The 22,869-nt window shown below is 43.8% G+C and overlaps 1 protein-coding gene across 9 annotated transcripts in view; it reads left to right on the plus strand.

Annotated features, from left to right (window-relative positions):
* Positions 1 to 22,869, plus strand: part of sdk2a (sidekick cell adhesion molecule 2a) — a 105,873-nt gene that overhangs the window by 65,859 nt on the left and 17,145 nt on the right. For 7 of the 9 annotated variants that reach the window (XM_056407660.1, XM_056407663.1, XM_056407662.1 and 4 more), the window contains exons 2-23: positions 2,750 to 2,912; positions 4,560 to 4,666; positions 4,931 to 5,078; positions 6,952 to 7,085; positions 10,660 to 10,771; positions 11,189 to 11,379; positions 11,627 to 11,710; positions 11,825 to 12,019; positions 12,455 to 12,571; positions 12,834 to 13,001; positions 13,442 to 13,544; positions 14,403 to 14,579; positions 14,861 to 14,997; positions 15,659 to 15,806; positions 16,953 to 17,093; positions 17,451 to 17,632; positions 20,506 to 20,621; positions 20,852 to 21,047; positions 21,148 to 21,246; positions 21,359 to 21,550; positions 22,340 to 22,461; positions 22,625 to 22,734. In XM_056407660.1, coding sequence (XP_056263635.1) covers positions 2,750 to 2,912; positions 4,560 to 4,666; positions 4,931 to 5,078; positions 6,952 to 7,085; positions 10,660 to 10,771; positions 11,189 to 11,379; positions 11,627 to 11,710; positions 11,825 to 12,019; positions 12,455 to 12,571; positions 12,834 to 13,001; positions 13,442 to 13,544; positions 14,403 to 14,579; positions 14,861 to 14,997; positions 15,659 to 15,806; positions 16,953 to 17,093; positions 17,451 to 17,632; positions 20,506 to 20,621; positions 20,852 to 21,047; positions 21,148 to 21,246; positions 21,359 to 21,550; positions 22,340 to 22,461; positions 22,625 to 22,734 — 3,142 coding nt within the window. The remainder of the gene's footprint in view (positions 1 to 2,749; positions 2,913 to 4,559; positions 4,667 to 4,930; positions 5,079 to 6,951; positions 7,086 to 10,659; positions 10,772 to 11,188; positions 11,380 to 11,626; positions 11,711 to 11,824; positions 12,020 to 12,454; positions 12,572 to 12,833; positions 13,002 to 13,441; positions 13,545 to 14,402; positions 14,580 to 14,860; positions 14,998 to 15,658; positions 15,807 to 16,952; positions 17,094 to 17,450; positions 17,633 to 20,505; positions 20,622 to 20,851; positions 21,048 to 21,147; positions 21,247 to 21,358; positions 21,551 to 22,339; positions 22,462 to 22,624; positions 22,735 to 22,869) is intronic. The other 2 variants (XM_056407661.1, XM_056407670.1) reach the window with 1 other exon arrangement.

Consider the following 22,869-nt stretch of genomic DNA (forward strand, 5'->3'; position numbering starts at 1 on the left):
TCCACATTGCTAAGTGCATGCAACCAGCTGGAAGTGGTTGGGTGTTGCCTTGGTGCGTTTGTTCATTCATGAGTGAATGTTATGCGTATGTACGTGTGTGTGTGTGTGTGTGTGTTGGTGTGTTGGTGTGTGTGTGTGTATATGTGTTAAATATAAGAAAAAATAATGCATTTTTAGTGGATGGAATTACATCAAAAAACCACCACTCCGCTCCCGGGGAGAACAACAGGAAGGGCTCTTATGTTTGGGGTCAGAGAGGAATCAGATTCTTTTTTTCTTTCAATCATTTAATATTCATTTAATATAAATTACAGATTACTTCAAAGTAGACTAAATTAAATTAAAATAAATACAAAAATACATAACAGCATGACGACCAACGATACGAACAATCAGACAAAGACGGAAAACATAGGAGAAAAAACATGAATCTGAATATTATCCTCCATATTGAGGCTACTATAACAGTTATATATTTATAAGTGGTAAGCACTTATGCCCTCGGAGGTCCCTTGAATCCCAAAGTTGCAACCACTCATTCTTACCACCATTTTATTTTCACTTTATACAGGCCACATCAACCCATGCTAGAGAAAAATAGGTTCAACAGAATTGCAGATCACAAAAAAAACATTTTATATCAGTCACAACAATTAAATCAGAATAAATATTGTGGCCCCATCCCTTCACCGAGTCACTTAGGTCCCAACGTTGCAAAGTCTCTTCGTATGGTTTCGACATATGGCCTCGTCCTCGCCAATAAAATCCATAAAAGGGTTCCAAATGGAGAAAAACCTCTTAATGTCTCCTTGGAGAACATGTGTGAGTTTTTCCAACGGGAGAAGTTGTTGAATATTATGAAGCCAACTAGCAACAGATGGTTTGGCCCTGTCTAGCCAATGGATAATCGAGCACAGTCGAAGACTATAAGGATTCTCTTGTATCTGTTTAATACAGGTTAACAGCGGGTATGCCTCAGATACACTGGAGAGGACTGAGCTCAATAGGACGTTGTATTATGGACGATATTTGGTTCCCAATTTAACAGTTGTGAATTTCTGGACAGAGCCAAATTAAATGCCAATATGCTGCTTACATCCCATACGCCAGCACAGTCATTGTCATATTTGCTCCTGCAATATGGTGTGGTTTGTAATTTATGTATAATTTTAAATGTAAGAACAAATAATGCATTTACTAGTGGATGGAATTACATTTAAAAACAGCACTCCGCTCCGAGGGAGAAACATAGGAATGGGGTAAGACAGGAGTCAGTTCCTACGGTGTGTTGGGTTTGACAGTGTTTGTTTTTGGAGAAGTCCATGCAGGTTGTCGAAAGATTAACCAGCTCGTGGTGTATTTTTTTGTTCCCAAATGGGAAAAAGAATTGAAAGACTGGTTTTCGAAGCAGAAAGCATTGAGGAGGCTGTTTGTTTGCCATTGTAAGTGGTCTCTTTTAGGGGTAATAGAAGAGAGTAAGCTGCCGCTTTCAGAGAGGTAACGTGTGTGTGTGTGCGCCTGTATGTATGTGTGTGTCCTGGTATGTGTATGTGTGTATGTATAGCCGGCTCTGTGAAACGCAGAGATGCACACTCACACTTTTACTTACAGTTTCAATCAGAGTCAATTATCTGTATCCCCTTCCCGCTTGGCGACGCTGCCCTCACATTCACCCAGTTCCACCACACCGTCCTCTGCATACGCCACCTTAAATATTGGGTGATAACCGGCTTTTGGAGAGAGAGAAAGAGGCTCCAGCGATCAGCCATTAAAGTGAGTCAACTAGTGTGCTAGAGCCAGGCGTGCTCTGGGCCTTTGGCGGCTTACTGCAACTATTAATACAGACTATAATTAGCCCGCCACAAACACTGGCACAATCGGCTCAGTGTCGCCCGTGGCTGGCGAGGCAGACAGATCAATAGGTCTGATCATGCCTTTTTTCATCAGCTCAAATAAAAGCACTTTGTCTCCCAGCTCAGCCCTGGACATGTTGTATCACCTCAAAAGCTTTCTGTGGCTGCTCTGGCTGTGTGCAGTGTCGCGGCAGAGGCCTGTATAATCTGGCTGCATTAAGGAACTATAAAGATAAATGAAGGGAGGCACAGAGCATAACTCATCCTGTCAGAAAATATGGTTTAAGGCTGGGAAACTTTGTATTTTCTAAAGCAGCCCCTCCCATTCCCACCCCCCATAGCTTCCTAGTTTCCCACTCTCTCTTCCTCCTACTTGCTGGCGTTCTATTTTTTCTTTTTTTGTGTACAATCTCTGCTGTATTTTTCTCCATCTGCTTTCTGTCCCCTTTCCCTCCTCTCTCCATCTCCCTCTCTCCCTCCACCGCCTCTCCCCCCATCCTCTTTCACTGATCTGGAGGTATGGAAGAGTTCACTTACACTTCTCTGCTGCACAAATTGCTTCTCTACCTCTTTGCCAGCACATTTCAGTTTGAAATAAAAGAGTAAGCTGCTTTTGCAGTAACAACTTATTTTATGTGCTTTCTGGCAGGCTTTTTTCTGTTGACCTTCAAGTTCCCAATCAGTGCAGAAGAAAAATGTAAATAGCTTTTTCCGAGTCCTCGTTTCCTGTGAAATTCTGAAATTGTGTTGTGGTGTCCGCTCACAGAGGGGACTGAATCACCAAACCACTACCCCCTCAGACGGCGTCACTTTATTTATTTATTTCCTTGGCCATCTTATGTCTTTTTCTACTCTGACTTTCAACCTTACTTTCTTGTCTTCTCTTTTTTTTCCAGTAGATGATGTTGCGCCTTATTTTAAGATGGAGCCTCCTCAAACCCAGGTTCACCTGGAGGGGAACCGTCTGGTCCTGACCTGCATGGCAGAGGGCAGCTGGCCCCTGGAATTCAAATGGATCTACAATGGCAGCGAGCTCACACGTTTCTCCTTGGAATACAGGTAAGAAATGCAGCCTTGCCTGCCTGAGCTGATTCTATTATCCTTCTCTTTTTTTATTATTCATCATTTATAATTAGCTTACTACATGAGGACATTTAAGCAGCATTTAATTGTAACTAATAGCTCAATTGCTCATTTTTATTCATATTCTAGTCTAATTTCTATGGATTTATTCAGGACTGATTTAGCTGCATGTCTCCCCTGAGACATAACATTTTGTGTTCAGAGGATTGTCTGATTTTTCTGATTTGTATCTGGCAAAGTATTCACGGTGCAGAGATGGCGTGAGCAGATAACTCTTCCTTTCTCTGTCACTGTTTGTTGACACTATCATGGCGGTAACAAAATCTAACAATGCATATTTCTCATCAGATTGTGCCGTGTGGGTGGGCCACTTTGCCCTGTCAGCAGACTGATGCAGTTTTACTGACCGTGGATTTCTTCTGGGCACTTTTGGTTTATTACACTTATACTTCAGCCTCGCCTCACAATGCTGAGGAATTCTACTAACGACACCGAGTGTGGCAAGAGAAAGCTTCAGCCTGTGCTAACAAGGCCTCTGTGTGTGCAATGCATCATGCACCATTTGCCCATATACACTAAGCTTGTGTGCCGGCGTGTGTGTTCACAGTTGGAGTGCACAGCGAAAGTCAGTTTCTATCTAATTCTATCCCTGGTTCCTTCACTCTCTACTCACAGTCTGCTCAGTCCAGTCCCCTTGACATGGACAGACTCTCTCAGGTGGCATTGTATTGTCTGATTGCTATCACTGGCTACGCCCCCCACACACACACACACACACACACATTCCCTTCCCTGTATGTCTCCCTCCCTCCCTCCCTCTCGTATCCTCTCTCCTCTCTCCTCTCCCCCTCGTCTTCTTCTTCGTTCCCCGTCTTTCCTCAGTATTTGGCGATGCTCTCACGTGGCTTAGTCTCTGGGTCTGTTTTGCAGGCCAGCCCTCTGCTTGTTATTCTTCACCAGGCCTGATGAAAGGGGAGAACTGGAATCCATTTAATCAGAACCCTCACACACACACACCCCTCACACCCTCTCTTACCATGAATTGCAGTGCAGGGGGAACATGGGAAGGGCAGACTCCACACTCCTAAGTGTCTGTCGCAAACCAATTAAAGGGGACTCAGCTTCTGGGGTTATCCACCGAGCATTTCACACACACACACACACACACATACACACACAAACACACACCATTTAACATCAATGCACATCAGGGGAGGGACAGAGTTATGGACTCCTATGACTGACAGGTGAGAGGTGTTCATATGATTTGATTCCACTGACTGGAGATACAGGATAACAATGGGGTTTTGTGAGTCCCGTCAGTCAGCCAGAAACTCTTTGAGCTCTTCGCCCCACAGCTGGACTTAAGATAACATTCTTCTTTCTTTAGATTGCCATCTACTGTCCATCTGCAAATCACCTCTGAATCACACTTAAGCATCCATGTCTCACAGCTAAGTGGAATGCCATTTAAGCTGTGTTTCAGGTGCCCAATTAAACCTCTCGATAAATGTAGCGTCTTGCGTGTGTGTGTGTGTGTGTGTGTGTGTGTGGGGAGGGCTACAAATCTGTCTGCCATGCTGATGATGATTCATGGCACTTTGTGTGGTGTGTGCCCATTAGGTATCTGATCCCCTCGCTGGACCGATCGCACGCTGGCCACTACCGCTGCATTGTGAGAAATCGAGTGGGAGCCATAATGCAGTGCAGTACTGAAGTGCAGGTTGCCTGTAAGTGCAGATTTCTTACCACACATCTGACAGAGAAAGGGGAGGACACGGTTTGTGTTAAAGGTTTGTCAGGCACAGTGTGCAGTTAAGTCAAAGTAAAGGAGCAAAGCTTTTTAAAAAAAGGCACATACTGTGGTAATTATGACGGTTCTTTTTTTTCATCTTGCTGGCATGCATTTGAGACATTTTCTCCTCTAGTATTAATTTTCCTCATTTGCTCACTTTCTTTGTCACCTCTTTTGACACTTCTCTTTATGCCTCTAGATATGGGTGCTTTTGTGGAGGGTGAAAGGTCTCAAACCGTATCCCAGGGGGAGGGTGCTCTGTTGCGGGCACCCCGGATACACAGCTTCCCCAGGCCACAGATCACCTGGTTCAGAGACGGTCGTAAGATTCCCTCCAGCAGCCGCATGTAAGTCTAATTTGGTTTGTGTAGCAAAAGTATGCATGCGCGTTTTGTGTCTTTCTGCCTGTGTCTTAGCACCCGGAGAGGAGCTGGTGGTGAACACTGAGCTGCTGAAGCAGAATATCTTTAACTTCAGACACCTTCAAAAGTTCAATACTATTTTCCCACACACATACACACATCACGAGTGAAGTTGATCTGAGTAGTTGATGAACAAATGTTGGTGCAGGCCGTGTTCATAATTGACTCACCTCTCAATGATAAAGCGGGTTATTATATCGGCCCTATTGACTTTGCAGGCAGAATGATTGAAGGGTGGAGATGGAGCAGGCAGCAGGGGAGCCAATTAGACAAAATTGGACAAAAGGCCTCAATTGATGATATGTTTGACTGACAGCTCTCACCCCTTGGTGGATTTGTGTGTGTGTGTGTGTGTGTGTGTGTTTGTGTGTGTGTGTGTACTGTGAAGGTAATCAACTGAGATTAATTTTTCCATTCAGACAAACAGAGGCAGGCAGGCAGTCCACACCTCAGAAACCACCTCCTCGTGTTTTATTCAGCAGCAAGCTCTACCATGTCGGAGCTGACATGAAGACTTTTATCCAGAGTTGCATGCTTCTCCCTTTAAGAACGGATTGGTGCGTTTACCGTCTGCCTTCAGGGCTCCAAAAAACACAGCACAGGCACAAAGGGAAATTGTAAGACAAATCTCAACCCGTTCCATGAATGTTCCAGACCAATTACAGAGCGAATCTTAAGTGAAGCAGTGAAGCTTTGCACCGTGACAACGAGAGCCACTGACGGGACACTCTGCATTTACCGCCTGTTTGCTCGCTTTGTGTCAGGCCACATTGATATTCACATATTAGTGTTTGTGTAAGAGTCTGTTGACTCGGTGAGAGCCGCGGCTCCTAATTGTCCAGGAGTGTGTCTGTTTATCCTGCACCGATCAGTCAGATGCTGGCAGATACCAAGAGCCTAATCTGGCTGCGTGCTTAGCATCAGCTCTCATTTAATGGGCCCCTCTCGAGCGTTTGAGCCCGTCAGCCTAACCAACGTTCAGCCTGGCACAAAAAGGATTTTAAAGGAAAAGGCTTGCGACTTTTCAAGCCAGCTGCTAGTTTGTACTATTATCCATCCGTTTTCCTGTATTCTGTGTCGCTTGTCATAATTACGGTAAAAGCAATTACTGTGGGACAAATCAAAAAATCCATCTTAATCCCAAAAGACACTTTGCAAATCAACCAAGCCAACATGATGCTAATCCAACATCATGATAATAAATGCACAGCATTTAAAGAAATGTGTATCTACTGCTTGTCTCTGTCTGGTGCTGTCCTTAATGTCGCCACAGTCGGCCAGGTGGCACGAAGATTGGCTTTTCCTGTGGCTCACATCTCACAAAGAACTATGTCGACTAAATGTATCCGTTGCTCAAAGCTGTTGAAGGACCAATTCATGTGACTGGATACAGTAATTACGTATCCAGACCAGACTCACTTACATTACCCCCCCTGGGATATTACAGCGAGTACAAAGACTTTGTGAAAATACCCAAGTACTGCAGAACAGTACGTATAAAAAGTAACAGGAGACACTGTGAGCTATCCTTTGAAGACACTGCAGTTCCTTGGAGATGGAAGTGCTCATGAAATTGGTGTTGTGTGTTTCTTTTCAGACACAATAAATGACTAAGTGTGTGTGTTTATCCTTTGGATTTATTGACTGTAAGACACAGCTACTGATACGAGTGTGCCTGTGCTTGAACTGCATCCTACTCTACCCAAAGCCGTTTGAGTCTTTAAGAGGCTGATGTTGAGTGTAAGTGAGTGCCATGGTGTCAGGTATCGCTAAACTTCTCTCATTATTACTTCCTCAGTGCCATCACCCTGGATAACACGCTGGTCATCCTCTCCACCGTGGCACCTGATGCGGGCAGTTACTACGCTCAGGCAGTCAATGACAAGAATGGGGAGAACAAAACCAGTCAGCCAATCACACTCACCGTGGAGAGTAAGTTCACATGCATGTGCACGTGCATCCACACACATTTAGGCAACAGGCGTCCTCGTCCACACAGCGAAAAAAACACGTTACTAGCAGATTGTGTCATCTGCAGATTCCATTGCAACAGGTTGTTGCGAGTAAAACAAATAGAAATAAGACGACTTACTTATTTTTCAGCTCAACACACATATTCATTCACAGCAGCCTAATAACAGGTGGCTCAGCCAGAAAAATAGAAACAGACGAAGCGCCCTCTACTGTCTTGCCCCCTCGTCATATCACTCCCTTCTTCTCTCTCCCTAACAGACGTCATCACACCCTGTACCTGCGATAGTTGTCTCTTGTTTTGTCGTCCTCCCATAGCCTCCGGCTCTGGCATTGAGTTACGGGCATGAGGTGTGAGCTCCAGCGTCACTCCTCTGACCGCCTGGATGCCCACGCCCATAAAGTGGACCTTCACTTTAACCTCTCCTCACAAATAGCAGATTTATGAAAATGACACTGGGCAAACGAGGAATGATTCAACATGCTCAAGCACACATCAGATAAAGAAGGTCGACCGCACTGCAACGCTCAGGACTTCAAATCAAGTTGGGCACCGCTCAAGCACGCATGGTTACTCGTCATCATTATTAGTGTTGTGCTGACCCTGATGCTTCCTCGTCCTCCCACCTATGTTCACCTTCTTTCATCTGAACCAAGTCACAGAAATCCTCCCACTTACTGATACATACTTCCATCTTAAATCAGTCTTTCTTATCGCCAGCCATTTAAAGGAGACACTGTAATGTAATGGCTCTGAAGATGATATCTGTGATAATATTGTATGAAACACATATAATACAGCCTTTGATAAAATATATCACAGCGCTGTGATCTACATTATTTATCTAGCGGGGGTTTTGACTATCATGATTTTAACCTTCTCCCGTGCAGAGCTGCAGAGCAGCTTCTCGCTCTGGCATCTGCTCATCATATTATTAATACAGTGTTTGCAATTCAGGGCTCAATACGCATGGCACCGAAATCTGTGGGGACCAGATATCACTGAATATCACTTAATCTGAGTTTGCGGATCACAGAACCGTAGTTTGCATTTGAAAGTCAATAGTAGTTTTCTTTCAGCTGCATTTGTTCATAATATTCAGGAATTCTTTGGAGAAAAGACAAAGATATGCAGGAGAGGGAGCGTGTTGTTCCTGAGGGAGCATACAAATGAGACAGAGCTGAGTCTAATAGTCAAAAGCAAACTGACATTGGTTCATGCTCAGAGTGGGCAGATGTTTCGCTTTGTGAATAATTCACTCCAGCTGAGTTGGGTCTGCAATTGTCTTTAGACACAGACAGATGTAAACAATATGGTGACATTAGTAGCAAGAATTGCTATGCAGGTCAGCGTGTTGTTGACTTTTGCCATTGAATTCGAAGATTACACACTTGAGCTATTCTCAACACTTTGAGATTATGAAGAGCAACACATTAATTAGTCTCTTCAAAGGAACCAATCATGTCTTCTGGAAATATAATAACTTATTTGACGAATGGAATCACGCTTGTCATTGTGTCGTTGGCAAATAGACAGCATTCTCAGCCAACTATTAGGAATTTAATTTAATTTAAGAAACTTGTTTATTCTGTATATGTCGACGCATCTGTAGCCCATTTGAAAAACCTTTGATGGACATGAAAGTGTAAAGCACTGAGTTTGAAGGGGAACATTTCAGCTTTAACACGACAATACATTTAATGAATCATGCATGGTTTATATATGATATATTATTAATAGTATTATTATTATGATTGTTGACAGTATATACTGTTTATTCCACTTCTAATTTCTGAGTTCATCATTTCTTGTTCTTCTTGGTAGAAGTTAAATATTAGTGCTGACACAGTTATTCTTATTCCCTCTCCATAAATCACTTCTCCTCCTCCTCCTCCTCCTCATACCATGTACCAGGAGCTCAGAGACCATAAGACCCACACCAATCAAACGTTCCACATAATCTCACAAAATTTAGGAAACAAAAATTGCGTAAAACCAGCCTGAAATCTTAAATGTTAGTCAATAACTTCTGATCAAGCAATTTATATTTTTCCTCATAAATCCTATGGAATTACTTTTACTTTTGTTTACTCTTCTGATGACTTGACAACAGGCTATTCTTCATGGATTGATGGGCCTATGCAAATGAATGATAATGTCAATAACGTCCTCAAGATGATGCTTCTACCATCACAATCAAATTAATTAAAACATATTTCTGTCAGGTACAGTATTGCAAAATTGATCTATTTACTAGTTCAATAGCTCTATCATTTGAATATGACAGATGTATCTTTTCTTTGGTTTTTGAAGCTAGCAGTCTAGAGACTGATAATGAGTTTGTTTTATACACTTCATGCTGCCTCAGGATTATCCTTTCAATGTGTGCTTAAGTATGCTCTGAGGTCATTTCATATGTCTTCATTTTGAAATGTTGTATGTGCTTTCTTTGAACGTGAAAGCAAAAATCGACTGCAGCTAGTTTGAGTTAGTTCTTCTTTTCATTCCAGCTGCGTAAAGTTGTACAATCATAGTTGACAGTATCTGTATCAGCTAAAAACTTCACTTTTAAACACTGTGCATCTGATTGTAAACACTTTACTGGGCTTTTCATTAATTCTGAAATGTAAATCTCAGCTTCACAGTATATGAACAAGAATGTATGCTCCGGAAGTCCCCCAAAACAATGTCAATTCACATGGTACATTTTACTGAACTGGGTTTTTTAAATGCTAATGCAACTGGAATTTATTTAAAACTGTACAGCTGGAGAGTTGAACTGGGGAGCAGAACCAAACAGTAATAACCCGTCCGGCTGTGTTTGTAGAGGAAGCTTTGTCATTACGCTGCGGAGATTCCATCTAAATGGGTCTTGGTACGGGTGTAATATATAATGAGGTGGCCCAAAATAACAATAATGATAATAAAAAGTTGATTAGGGGATTTATTAACCTGGGATAGCCCTGAAAAACACTTGCCGCGCCGACACACATGGGCAAACCCCAACACGTGTGGACACAGTGCACACACACACACCATAAATATGCTGTAAACGCGCAATCGCTCAAACACATCCAAACGCAAAGGCCCGAAGCCGTACTCCAGGGAGGTTAGGGGGAAAATGAGATCAGATTCAGAGAGAGATCACTGATTGAGGGCAGTGAATCGATGGTTGGCTGGAGGCTCAATGAAACCCGTGAGTGATGGTGCTGCATTTAATCGCCTTTTGTGTTTGTCTCAATTATGCTACATAATGGCTTCTAACACCTGGGCTAACACCATGCTCAGGAAATGCTGTGTGCACTAGAAAAAGGATCTAAAGCAAAGACAGGGGTGTTAATAGTCGGCGACGGCTTGCTGGCTACCTGCTGGTGATGGTGACAGACAGTCGGCCTCTCTGTGAGGATCTGGCCGCGCTCAGGTGGCTCTATCAGACAGATGGGTGCACAGGTTTAATCTGAGCTCTGCATATGATTTGTTTCACCTTTTTTTTCCTATCTACTTCTTTTGTGTTTCTCTTCGTGTGTGTGACAGATGTGGGAGGACCGGCAGACCCCATCGCCCCCTCCATCATCATCCCCCCCAAGAACACCAGTGTAACCATGGGGAGGAACGAAGCCATCATGGAGTGTGTAGCTAATGCAAGGTACATTTCCTCACACGCGGATACGGAGGAGGATCCAAATACTCGTACACACAGATTACGCATTATCAAAACTTCTTCTCTCAGCTCTACATCTGATATTTTGGGATTCAAATGAAACTTGAAACCTTTTGTTTGGACATGACAGAAAAGTATTATGCACGTCTCTCGTTTTGTACCTCTCCATTCTTCTCTTTGATTCAAAGCTTCACTGTTCACTATCTTGCGTAATCTCAGTCCTGAATTCGGAGTATTATCTCCAATTCAAAGACTTAATCAGAATGACGGATGCATCCCATTGCTCCTCCATCAATGCTCTGTAACCTTGAAACAGAATATAAATCTGCATTAAAAACCCAAACTGCGCTCCTTTTCTTTTGCTCTCTTTCTTGTGTTCCCTTTCATCTTTTTCTCCTCCAGGCCCCTCGTCAAAATGAGTATTACTTGGAGGAAAAACGGGGCAGTGATCAACACGGGGATCCGAGGTTTCGGCCGTCGATTGGTCATCAGTCTGCCTGCAATCAGTGATAGCGGCTACTATGAGTGTGAGGCGTCACTGCGCAGCAGCAGCGTCCCCTCAGTCACAGCTGGGGCCTTCCTGCACGTTCTAGGTAAATAACCCAGCTTACGTTTTAAACTTGCACAGATCAGCTGAGTCTAAATATACAAATATTGCACCAGCATGATAACCCTCATGTTGAGAGAACATTTTGTTGCCATTTTATACTTCATAGCTGATGCTGTTATCTACAGGGTTGCAAAAGCTAGCTCACCAGAGAAGTGTCAATATAACAAATGTGAGTTGTTCTTAAAAGCTTTAATGCCGCAACGTTTTCTTCTTTTTCTTCTTTGAAACAGAATATCCTCTGTTTGTAAAAGAGCCGCCAACCCACATTAGTGCAGAGATGGAGAAGGTGGTGGACATCCCCTGTCAGGCACGAGGTCAGACCGTGGTGCTTGTTTGTGGGAAAGAAAACGAAAGAATATTAAAAATTAAAAATAAGAAAAGGGTCACGGTGACGAGTCAAACTAAATAATCCTCTCCTATCTCTGCAGGCACGCCGCAGACTGACATAGTGTGGTATAAAGATGCAGTGCCCATCAGCCCGGTAAAGATCCCCAGGTACCGGGTGTTGGTAGGAGGCAGTCTACAGATCAACGGGCTCCTGCCAGATGACACGGGGATGTTTCAGTGCTTTGCTCGCAATCTCGCAGGAGAGATCCAGACAAACACCTACCTAGCTGTTACGAGTATGTCCCCTTGAACACATTTCAAAGCTATCTGCACCGGTGCTGCTTAATTCTGCTCATCCTTCCCTCTCTGTTCCCTCCCTTTCTTATTCTTAAATCCCCTCCTCTGTTCTCGTCTCTAATCCTCTTTCGCTGTCTTGCTTCCTCCACCCATCTATCTATATATCTCTTCACATTGACTGAATTGTCTACTTGGATGCTCGGGCAACCATTGGCTATTTTTTGAGTGGGAGAACATGCCGGAGAAGCTGAGCGATGGAAGCGGCCTGTCAGATCCTCAGAGCCGTTCCCCGAGAATGAGACCTGACAGCCGCCCCTTTTGTCAAGTCTATTAAGCGCTCTGTTTATGTCGCTCATTATCACCTCTGTCTCACCCGATTGTGTTTGTCTGTGTGCTTTTGTGTGTGTGTGGCTGACCCCTCCCTCCCCTGTCAGGTATTGCTCCCAACATCACCGCGGGCCCCTCTGACAGCGCCGTGATTGACAGCATGTCTATCATTCTGCATTGTGAGACCTCGGGAGCCCCACGGCCAGCCATCACCTGGCAGAAAGGTGGGTGTGCTAATAACAGCATGAGGTTCTTGATGTGGGGTGTTCATTATGCCGCATTTGGACTTGTCAAAGTAGACGAGAGCTATGGAAATATGCATTTTCTCTAAACGAGCTTTACTGGTTTACTTTCCGCTGCACTACTTTTCCCTCCTGTTGGTTTTCCCGGACATTTCTCCAATACCCTAATGGCTCTTTCTCCCCGTTACCCCTTTTTGTCCGTCCTCCTCCCCGTACAATCAATCACTTTCACCCTCGCCTGCAGGTGAGCGTGTCTTGGCCAGTGGCTCGGTCCAGCTGCCCAGGTTCACACTACTGGAGTCGGGCAGCCTGCTAATTAGTCCCTCTCACCTTTCCGACGCTGGTACCTACACCTGCATGGCCAGTAACTCCAGGGGCATCGATGAAGCTTCATCCGACCTTGTGGTCTGGGGTAAGCGTGACAGAAACTGAATAGTCTCTGGATATAGCTCGTATACCCCTGTGTCCTCATTTTCCACCTTGTACTTGTGGAAAATACTGCAAACTATAAGTCTTAAGATAAACCTCTGCAAAATATAACTAAATAAAAAGTAGCATCCTTCTTCTTTTAATCCGTGACTTATTTACTTGTAGATGCAGTAAACACTTGGTTGCTGGAGGTCATTGTCAGGATATTCTCTAAATATATTCTCTCATGACTCATGCGTGCACTCCATTTATGTGCATAAATCCACATATCGGTCTTTGAAAGCCTCACAACTCCACCCATTGGAAACACGGTGTGTTTCGCCCAGTTTCAGTCAGACGTTGAGTGAAAGACGTCCGGTGAGCTCCGTTCAATCCGCTGTTCAAACACGCTCTCTGAATAAGAAGCTCTGTGTGTGTTCACAGCGCGTACCCGCATCAATAAGCCGCCACAAGACCAGAGTGTCATCAAAGGGACCAAAGCTGTTATGACCTGCGGAGTGACCCATGACCCAAGTGTCACTGTGAGGTAGTGACATCATTCATTTGCAAAATCTCTTGGAATTGTGTCTCATTTCTTGTCATTTCCTTAAATCGCATACGATTGTTGTAAATGTCAGACATCCCGTGCATTTTTTTGCAGCTGTTTATTGATGCCACCCGCGTTTAGAAAACAAGCTTGTATATTAATGTTGTACTTAATTAGTTTATGAAATCTGCAAGAGCTCTTGCAGTGTTTATCTATCCATAAGACCTCCTATGGGAAGATTTTGAAAGTCTCAGAGTGTGATTGTGGAATTAGTCCATCGCTTCTCCTCATTCTTCAGACAGTCTTGATCATGATAGAGTGTGCGCACATGCATCTGTCTCAGAGGGGGTGAAGTGATGTCTGTGGAGCCCAGTGATTAGAGTGCCTGTCACCTGTGGGCCCACGGCATTGATCAGATCGCGGGGTAAACAGATGAATATGTAAACAGAGTAATAACTTCAGACAGCGCCTTTAATTAAACGCAACACAGAGGAGATTAGCTGGAAAGCCAGAACAGTCGCAATTAATCACAGGAGCTCCTGGAGTGTATGTGAGTGTAAGGGGGGGCGGGCGGCCATATGTGCGGTTGGGTCTATGATAAGTAGAGAAGTGCATGAAGGAGAAGTTCTGTACCGTATGTCTGACAGAGAGAGATGGGTGTAAGATTCAAATCCCTTTCCCATCAGCCTCACAAGGCTTTTTCATCGGTGTCAGCGTCTTCTGTGTTTTGCTGTATGAACTGACGCAAAGCAAGCAGATTTATTGTCACAACACTCAGAAACAGAGTGTTGAAGTATGAGTGTGTGTGTGTGTGTGTGTGAGAGAACTACTCTTATATACCTATGTACAAACCTCCAGGCACGTGTGGGAGAAGAGCGGCTCTGTGATTGACGTCAGCACGTCCCCACGCCTGCGGCTGGATCCCAACGGGACCTTACACATTTCCCAAACATGGTCGGGTGACATCGGAACATACACCTGCAGGGTGACCTCAGTGGGCGGCAATGACTCCCGCAATGCCCACCTCAGAGTCAGGTCTGCACATTTGCCTATTGTCTCCCTTGTCTTATCTTGATGTGTGTATTTTTTCTTCTTCTCATATTTATGTCTGAAAGGGGTCATGATGGATGGATGTTTTCTCCACTGTTGTGTTTTATCGCCACTCTTCTCTCTAATCCATCAAATCCTTTAATATTTACAATGCAAGACTCTCGCCTTGGCTGTTTCATGCTGTTATTTGCTGCCTCTCTTGTCTGATTCTATTTCTCTTCATCAATTTGTCTCTCTCTCACACACACACAAACATGTACAAACAGGCAACTGCCCCATGCTCCAGAAAACCCAATAGCGGTTCTGAGCACCACAGAGAAGAGGGCTATCAACCTCACATGGGCCCAGCCCTTTGACGGCAACAGCCCCCTGATCCGCTACATCCTGGAGGTCTCAGAAAACAGTGAGTGGTTCATTGTGCTTTTCCATCGCTAAGGCAACAGTGTCCCCAATAACATGTTGCAAGAAGAAAAAAAAAAGTCATTCTTATTATTTTAAAGCTATATTTTTTACTTTATCCACTCCTTTGCGACCCATCTTATTTTATTACATTTCCATTGACTAAAATTGCCAGCTGCATTCTCTCTTACCCCTGACAATCAGCATAACTCAATTGCCTCACCTGTACGCTTTTGGGTAATTGATCAGGGAAATCACATTTTGTTGATGCCCAATGCTCTTGTCATTTTCTCGCTTGCCAAAATCAAAGAAGTGGGAATGCTCTCACCCACAGAATAAATTGTTCAGCCATTTCTCATCCAAGCTCAGGCTCACTGAGAAGATAACAACCCATTAAGGGGAAAATGAATCCGAGGATGCAGATGGGATCTGTGTTTTGGATAATTTCATTTCAATCTGATTTTTAGAGGAAGTATATACAAAATTGATGAATAGCTTTGTATCTTTAGCTGCAATATTACTACTAATGAAAAAACAGTGTGCCATTATAGTCAGGAATAACACTGAATGTGAATTTGAAAGTGCCGAAGAGATTGCTCTCAAAAAGGTTCATCCCATGGCTGTTGCTCACAGCTCTGTCTATGTTTGTGTCTTCTCCGCCTCAGATGCCCCTTGGACGGTGCTTCTGGCTAATATAGAACCAGAGTCCACTGGGGTGACTGTTGGTGGCCTCATCCCAGCGCGCTCATACCAGTTCCGCCAGTGTGCCGTCAACGACGTGGGCAGGGGGCAGTTCAGCAAAGAGACCGACCGGTGGGTACTGAGCTCAGCTGCTCTCCAGCTCCTGAATATTAAAGATGCTGCTGACATTCTGTGTAACGTAATGTGTACTCTGGTGAGAACAGCGCTGCGCCACAGGTCGGGAACGACCTGTTCTTCTCCCTCGTTCTTTTGCAGTTCAATAAAATGATTATTTCCTGTAACTCCACTGTTTGGTCTTCACTCGTTTGGGAGTGCCGGCTCCGAGATGATGGGCCTTTTTAGAGATAGAAACTGTGAATGAGCTGAAATTGCGCTTTGTGAAGACTTGATGGGTGCGCTGACCCAGCTTCATTCCTCTTCCTCCTATTAACGCTCTTTGCCGTTCTGCATAGTAAATTACAGAGAGGCTTGAAAGAAGCAGAGCTTCACACAGACTCAAATCTCAAGTGAATTATCTTGACGAGCAAGACGAAACGCTCATCATCAAACAAGCACAGCGACACACATTCATAGCTCATCACGATTCACCTACACACAATGATTTCTGACCTCGTCCGCATCAGCACAACACATCTGCTGATTTTACACCTGCTGCAAGGAACTCCCTGAAAAGCCATCTCGACCCATCACACACTTTGAGCACCACACACTCATGCACAGAGCTGACTTCCTGTGTGGAGGTACCCTGACAAGAGTGCACCACAGGAGGGTGACTGAGTGCCAGTGATAGTGCAGGGCTTTTCTGAGGCATCTCTCGGGCCCACCTCTTTGATCCTAAACACTCTGCTTCATCTCCTCCAGCGCAAAGCTCCAGTGCACTGGGAAGAAATCAAGATGTCATCTTAAATTGGCTTAAGAGAAAAGTCTGTCTGGATCTCTCTTTCTTGTTCTTTTATATCTTTCTCGCTCTCTATTGTGCTGCTCCATTTTCACCCAGGCCTCTTTGATCCCTGTCATGCCATAGCAAGATGTCCCTCTGCGGACAGGATTATAGAGAATATGTGTTGGACAAAGACGCAGCCACACTTTTTCCAACTTCGCTTTATCTTGCTCTAAAATAAATACGTAAAGCGTCTTTATTATGATTTGATGTCAATGATGAAATGGGATAGAAATATGGAGAAACTCGTGTGATAATTAATGCATGGTTTCACTCTTCTGGCTCTTCTTTCACCTCTCTTTTCCTTGCTGCTGCAGACTAACGCTTCCCGAAGAGCCTCCGAGCGCCCCCCCTCAGACAGTCATCGCAAGTGGCCGCACCAATCAGTCCATCATGATCCAATGGCAGCCCCCCCCAGAGAGCCATCAGAATGGGCCACTCCAGGGCTACATCATCAGGTAAAAAGACCATGACGGCCTGCATTATTCCTTTCCAAGGATAGGTCCCTGTCAGGGCCAATTCTATTCAGTCGTGATAATAACTGTGATGTCAGCTCCTTTTCTTCCTCTCCATTTCGCTTCATTCTCGCTCACTGCTTCCAATGGAATAATTGACGCCAATTAAATACCTTCCTCACCACTCATCTGTTGTCACCTCACTTCTTTTTTTTTACCCGTTTCCTCACTGTTCTGCAAGTCTTCTACTCCATTACCACTATCTCTTCGGAGAACCTGCGTTTTGATATATTTATGGCTTGTCTCTATGTCCATCTCTCCCTCCTGCCCCCGTCTATCGATTACTCCCTCTGCTGCCAGGTACTGTCTGTCAGGGCTTCCAGTGGATTGTCAGATGAAAAACATCAGCAAAACAGACCAGACCAGTTTACTCCTGGAGGACCTCATCATCTGGACCAACTATGAGATCGAGGTGGCAGCCTATAATGGAGCGGGCCGGGGCACCTACAGCCATAAAGTCACTGAATGGACACTGCAAGGCGGTGAGGAAAACACACACTGGCTTTGTGTCACGGACTGTATATGACAAAGTCACCCAAGAAGCCAAGTCTGCAAGTTGCCCTGAGCGCCAACGGCTTTATTTAGCTCTACAAACTAGCCTCATCATGTTAGTCCCATGGCTAGTGTAGCCTGTGGCCTACAACTGGTGACTGATCTTTTTTTCTAATGATCTCTTTTGAACAATCAAATTAAGAGCAGTAACATCTGTTTTATGCACAGCAGGCTTTTAAAAAGATCCTTAGCGAACCTTGAAAAGGTGATTCACACACGTTGGTAAGAAGACTACAGCAGTTCAATCAGGGAAAGACCAGTTCGATGAAGAAAGGATCATGTTTTTTGTTAACAGATGATATGCAATGATGTAGTCTCAGAGTCTTTGGCACTCGGACTGGAGATTTGTAGTTGAGGGCCGACTGCCCCGACAGCAACGAGATAGACCTCCCCTCCCCTCGTGGAGTCCAGACCTGGTGGTGCTGATGAGCTGATGGGATGATGAGTTGAAGCTGATGGATCTGTGAAGACTGGGTGGAGATGGTGTCGGTGGAGGGGTGCATAGCAGCAACCTAAATGATCTGAAGGTAGAGAGACGGTCATATTTGAATGAGAAAGCAGCGAGATGATTGGCTCGCCATGTCATTGTTTCCCCCGTGCTTATTGGATAGAGTGGACCAGCTGACCTGAGCAACTGGTGTCATGATTGACGGCGCCAGCCGAGCGATGACGGCGAGTAAACAATAAGTGAGCATGTGTGGGAAATGATGAGCAGACATATGAGGGATAGATGGCTGACATGAGGGTATGTTCTTTCTGTCTGAACTTGCGCTATAGCTCCATTTGTCCTACTGCTGTCTTAATCATCAGTCAGCATTTAGGACTGACTGCAGCGAGATTTTTAGAGGAATGTAAGACATGAACGTGTAAGTGCTATTTCCCTCTCGGCACTACTATTTCTGTCTTTTTTATGTTGGTAATTTCTCACTAAGTGCCGCAGTATTGTCGAACAAATTGTGTGCAGAAATGAGCCGATTGCTCCATCAGAGCATTTATATCAAATGCAAGCCAAGCTTTTACTTTGGTTCAGATCACTTTCATCCCGAAGTGTTTTTTATCGTATCAATTATTTTGGTATCGGCTTTAAAAAAAAGGAATTGATTCTGCACATAGATTACCAGGTGACGATGTGTGTCAGAATCGCCGACGTACCTTTCGATGTTGCCAAAGGAAGCTTCCCCGGTTGACTTCTTTTCTCATTCGACATGCTGAGAAGTATAATTAGAACATATATTGTGAACTTCCCCCCGTCTCATGCAGCTACATATTTATGCACCTTATTGTCCTATGAGGATTCTTGACTGGGTTTCCGAAAAAATCAATGCATAGATTACAAAATTGTTGCCGCTGCTTGACTTTAACCAACACTAGAAAGAGGATACCGCTCTTGGTTTTGATATGCGGCGCCGGCTGCGACTTTGATTTTAAATTCCTTTAACTTGTATATAAAGCTTTGAAAGGCTTAATACAATCACATATCTCTAAATCCCTGTCATGTTAAATCCACTCCATGAACAGATATCCTCTACACCAGGCTCACTAAATATTCTCGAGAGCACTCAAAAATTGGGAGTATTTCCATTTCCTATATTCTGTTGCACTGGCTGTTTATTTTCATTTAATAAAGAGCGTGATTCAGCAGATATTTTGATTTCATTTGGCATGTGATGTTTTATCTCCATCTGTTACACTGGTTTCAAATGTAAGCAGATTTTTTTAATAGATTTTTTGTCATTACTTAATCATACTTACGTAAACGCAGCAGGTCTTTACCCCAAACCATTCTTTAAAACACACACAAACGTATTATATCCGTCCCAGTTGTCTTATTATTGTGTGTCTCTTTTAACAGTCATTACTTTGTTTTGCTTTCTCTGGTCTTTTCTTTCTGTTTGATCTTTATTTACATTTCTATTAATTGGGCTTTGTAAAAATCAATTATCTCCCGTGCATCTATAATTGTTGAAGGTTGGGCAGGTATGCGTGCTTGTTTGAAGATGTACAAAAAAAATGTATATTTATGTCAGTTTATTTTTGCATGATGATTAAAACATACTTCAGATGCTTCAGAAATGATGGCATCTAGCTGGCAAGCATTTACGTTAAAATCTTGGAAACTTCTGCATACTTTAAGTGATGCTTGATCAATCAACAAATTAATGAGCTGGTCTGATTCACCAGCAAATAAACAAATTTACTGCATTTGTAAAGAAACACAAGATTGATGTGTTTAATGAGCAAATCTTTGAAAACCTGGCAGGTTTGTCTTTTATTACCATGTTTCTCTCCCTGCTAAAGAAATTAATAATAATTTCATCATCCATGTAAGTCCGTGAATAACGACAGTGAACAAGGCACTCGTGTTGTGTAGCTCAGCTCATTAATGGGATGTTTCCTTCACTCCTATAAAAAATCAAGAGCAGATCATGATGTGCATTTAAATATGTTCAAAGGGAATTGAGTATAGCATTGGATTGGCATATGAGGACCGTACTGGCCAATCAGCTTCATTAACGTGTGACTCCTCAGCTGATTTCCGGTGTTACATCAGAATGCTCATTTCAAACAAACTGCTGCAGGGTTCACCTGGAAGCCGCCTGAGGCAACCGCTCTCACACCCGGTTTGATTGGCATGTTTTTTCCTCCCAAAATGAGCCCAAATAAAAATAAAGATAAATGCTCCAGCCGGATTCTCACACTCTAAACAAGTCTCGACTGAAAGTGCCTCTTGTATATTTTAATTTTTTTTCTTCTCTCTCCATTTTCTTCTCTCTCCCTGGTTGTTCTCCCTGCTCTGGATCAGTGCCCACTGTGCCACCAGGAAATGTACAAGCCGAGGCTGTCAACTCCACCACCTTGCGTTTTACCTGGAGTGCCCCAAGCCCTCAATTTATCAATGGAATCAACCAGGGATATAAGGTGAGCCGCCCCTTTCTGACAACTGGTGCACTCTAGTGGCCGGAGCTAGAGCAGAACTCTGGAGGCAAACTCTCATCACGTAGTCGGAAAGCCTCCTTTTCTGAAGGATTCATAAATATACCAGATGAGAACAGTTTTGATTAGACTCTTTACCTTTTGTAATGCAAAACAATCTCAGTACGCCTAAAAAGTGCACATTAACACAAAGTCCCTCCTCGCATCATTTCCAGCTGTTGGCGTGGGAACTCAGTCGCGCTAACGAGGTCGCTGTGATAGCGGTGCGTCCCAACTTCCAGGACAGTGTTCATGTCGGTTACATCTCTGGCCTGAAAAGGTACACCGAATACTACTCATCTGTATTGTGCTTCACTACTCCTGGAGATGGCCCGCGCAGCCCGCCTCAGCGCTTACGCACCCACGAGGACAGTAAGTTTTCCCATTCAGGATATTAGAATGTATTTGTGGATAATTACATGTCAGGCTGTGGTTCAGTCTGTTTACTGCTTGTTTTATTATTTGTTTACAGCCCCTGGTGCTGTGGGACACCTGAGCTTTACTGATATCTTGGACACCTCACTAAAAGTCAGCTGGAAGGAGCCACAAGAGAAAAACGGTGTCCTCACAGGTAACCAGTAAAGATAATTATGTAACGGTAACATATCTTCTCTGCTTCGGTCTCTGAGGCGCCATTCAGAGGCTACTGTGAACTACTATGTGGAATGTACCTCTTCCTCCAGGCTATCGCATCTCCTGGGAGGAGTTCAACAGGACCAATACTCGAGTCACACATTATTTACCCAACCTAACTCAGGAGTACAAGGTGACAGGGCTTACTGCCCTCACCACTTACACCATCCAGGTAGCAGCCATGACTGCCAAGGGCCAGGGCCTGCTCTCTGCCTCCACCATTTCTTCGGGTGTCCCACCGGGTGAGTGTTCAGATGGACAGATGAACTAGTTGACATAAAAGCTATGGTTGGTAATATTAAAAATCATTATTTGCAGACAATAAACTCAATGCGGAAGTGCCAAAAAAGTGCAGTTCCTCAAATGGCCACTTGATGCTGGCATCGAAATTGAGTCCATCCTTTTTGACCCTCGTGTTAAAATGCCCAACTTTAAGGCACAAATAAATGTGTTTAAAGCCAGGTGCTAAAAAATATTTAGGTCTTATTAAGGTAATACCCTTATTCATTACAACTGTATGGGGGTTCGACCAATAATACACGTCTTGGCCTATTTAGGATTAGCCTGTGTTATCACTGCTAAGCCTGAGCCCATGGATGTATAATTAGAACTGGATACAGTGTTTACGGTGGCGCCCCATTCAGTCCTATGAAAGTAACGTATGAAAAATAAAAAAGTTTGGATGTGATCTTCTGCATCCATGGGCCCAAAGAGCAAAATACAGTCTGTAGTAGCCAACTTGGTGGCTTCCTCACTAGATTTAGCAACTTTTGAAAAGCTATTGCTGCTAGCTACTATCATTGGAAAATAGTTTGCACGACTGGCCTAAGTTTTTCAGTTGGACATTTTTAAAAGTTTTGACTCAAGTTTCTCAAGATTACCAACCCTATCTTTGAGGAGAATGCATAAGTACTGCAAGTCTCCAATGAAAGGGCTACAACTACGTATTATGACTCAACACAGCTATCTCAAAAAGTAGTTATATTTGTGAAATGTATTTTATTCCGTCTTTCCTCCATTCCCTTCGACAGAGTTGCCCGGTCCTCCAACCAATTTAGCCATTTCCAACATCGGCCCACGCTCCGTCACCCTGCAGTTCAAACCTGGTTATGATGGCAAGACCTCCATTTCCCGTTGGCACGTTGAAGCCCAGGTAAGATGCTTCATATCTATTTCAACATAATGACAGCAGTCTGGGCTTTTCTTTTTACAAGTTGATTGATGTCTTAATATTAGCCCACAGGTTTTACAACACCAGTTAATTTGATTAATTTGTTCCGCTGCTGTAATCAGCCCTTTCTCCCTGTGCATTTCAGATTGGCATAATAGGAGAAAATGAAGAGTGGCTGATGGTTCATCAGCTGTCTAATGAACCCGATGCTAGATCACTGGAGGTCCTGGACTTGAACCCCTATACCTTCTACAGGTGAGCACACACACAAACCTGGGAATTTAAACCGGCGCCGCATGTAAAATAAACTCCATCTTGCACTCCCGTTTAAACATTTTGAAAATGTTGCAATGTGAAAAATGGGCTAAAGTAATACATTTGTCACTGGTT

Source organism: Pseudoliparis swirei, chromosome 23 (assembly GCF_029220125.1).
Source record: "Pseudoliparis swirei isolate HS2019 ecotype Mariana Trench chromosome 23, NWPU_hadal_v1, whole genome shotgun sequence".
NCBI classification, from domain to species: Eukaryota; Metazoa; Chordata; class Actinopteri; order Perciformes; family Liparidae; genus Pseudoliparis; species Pseudoliparis swirei.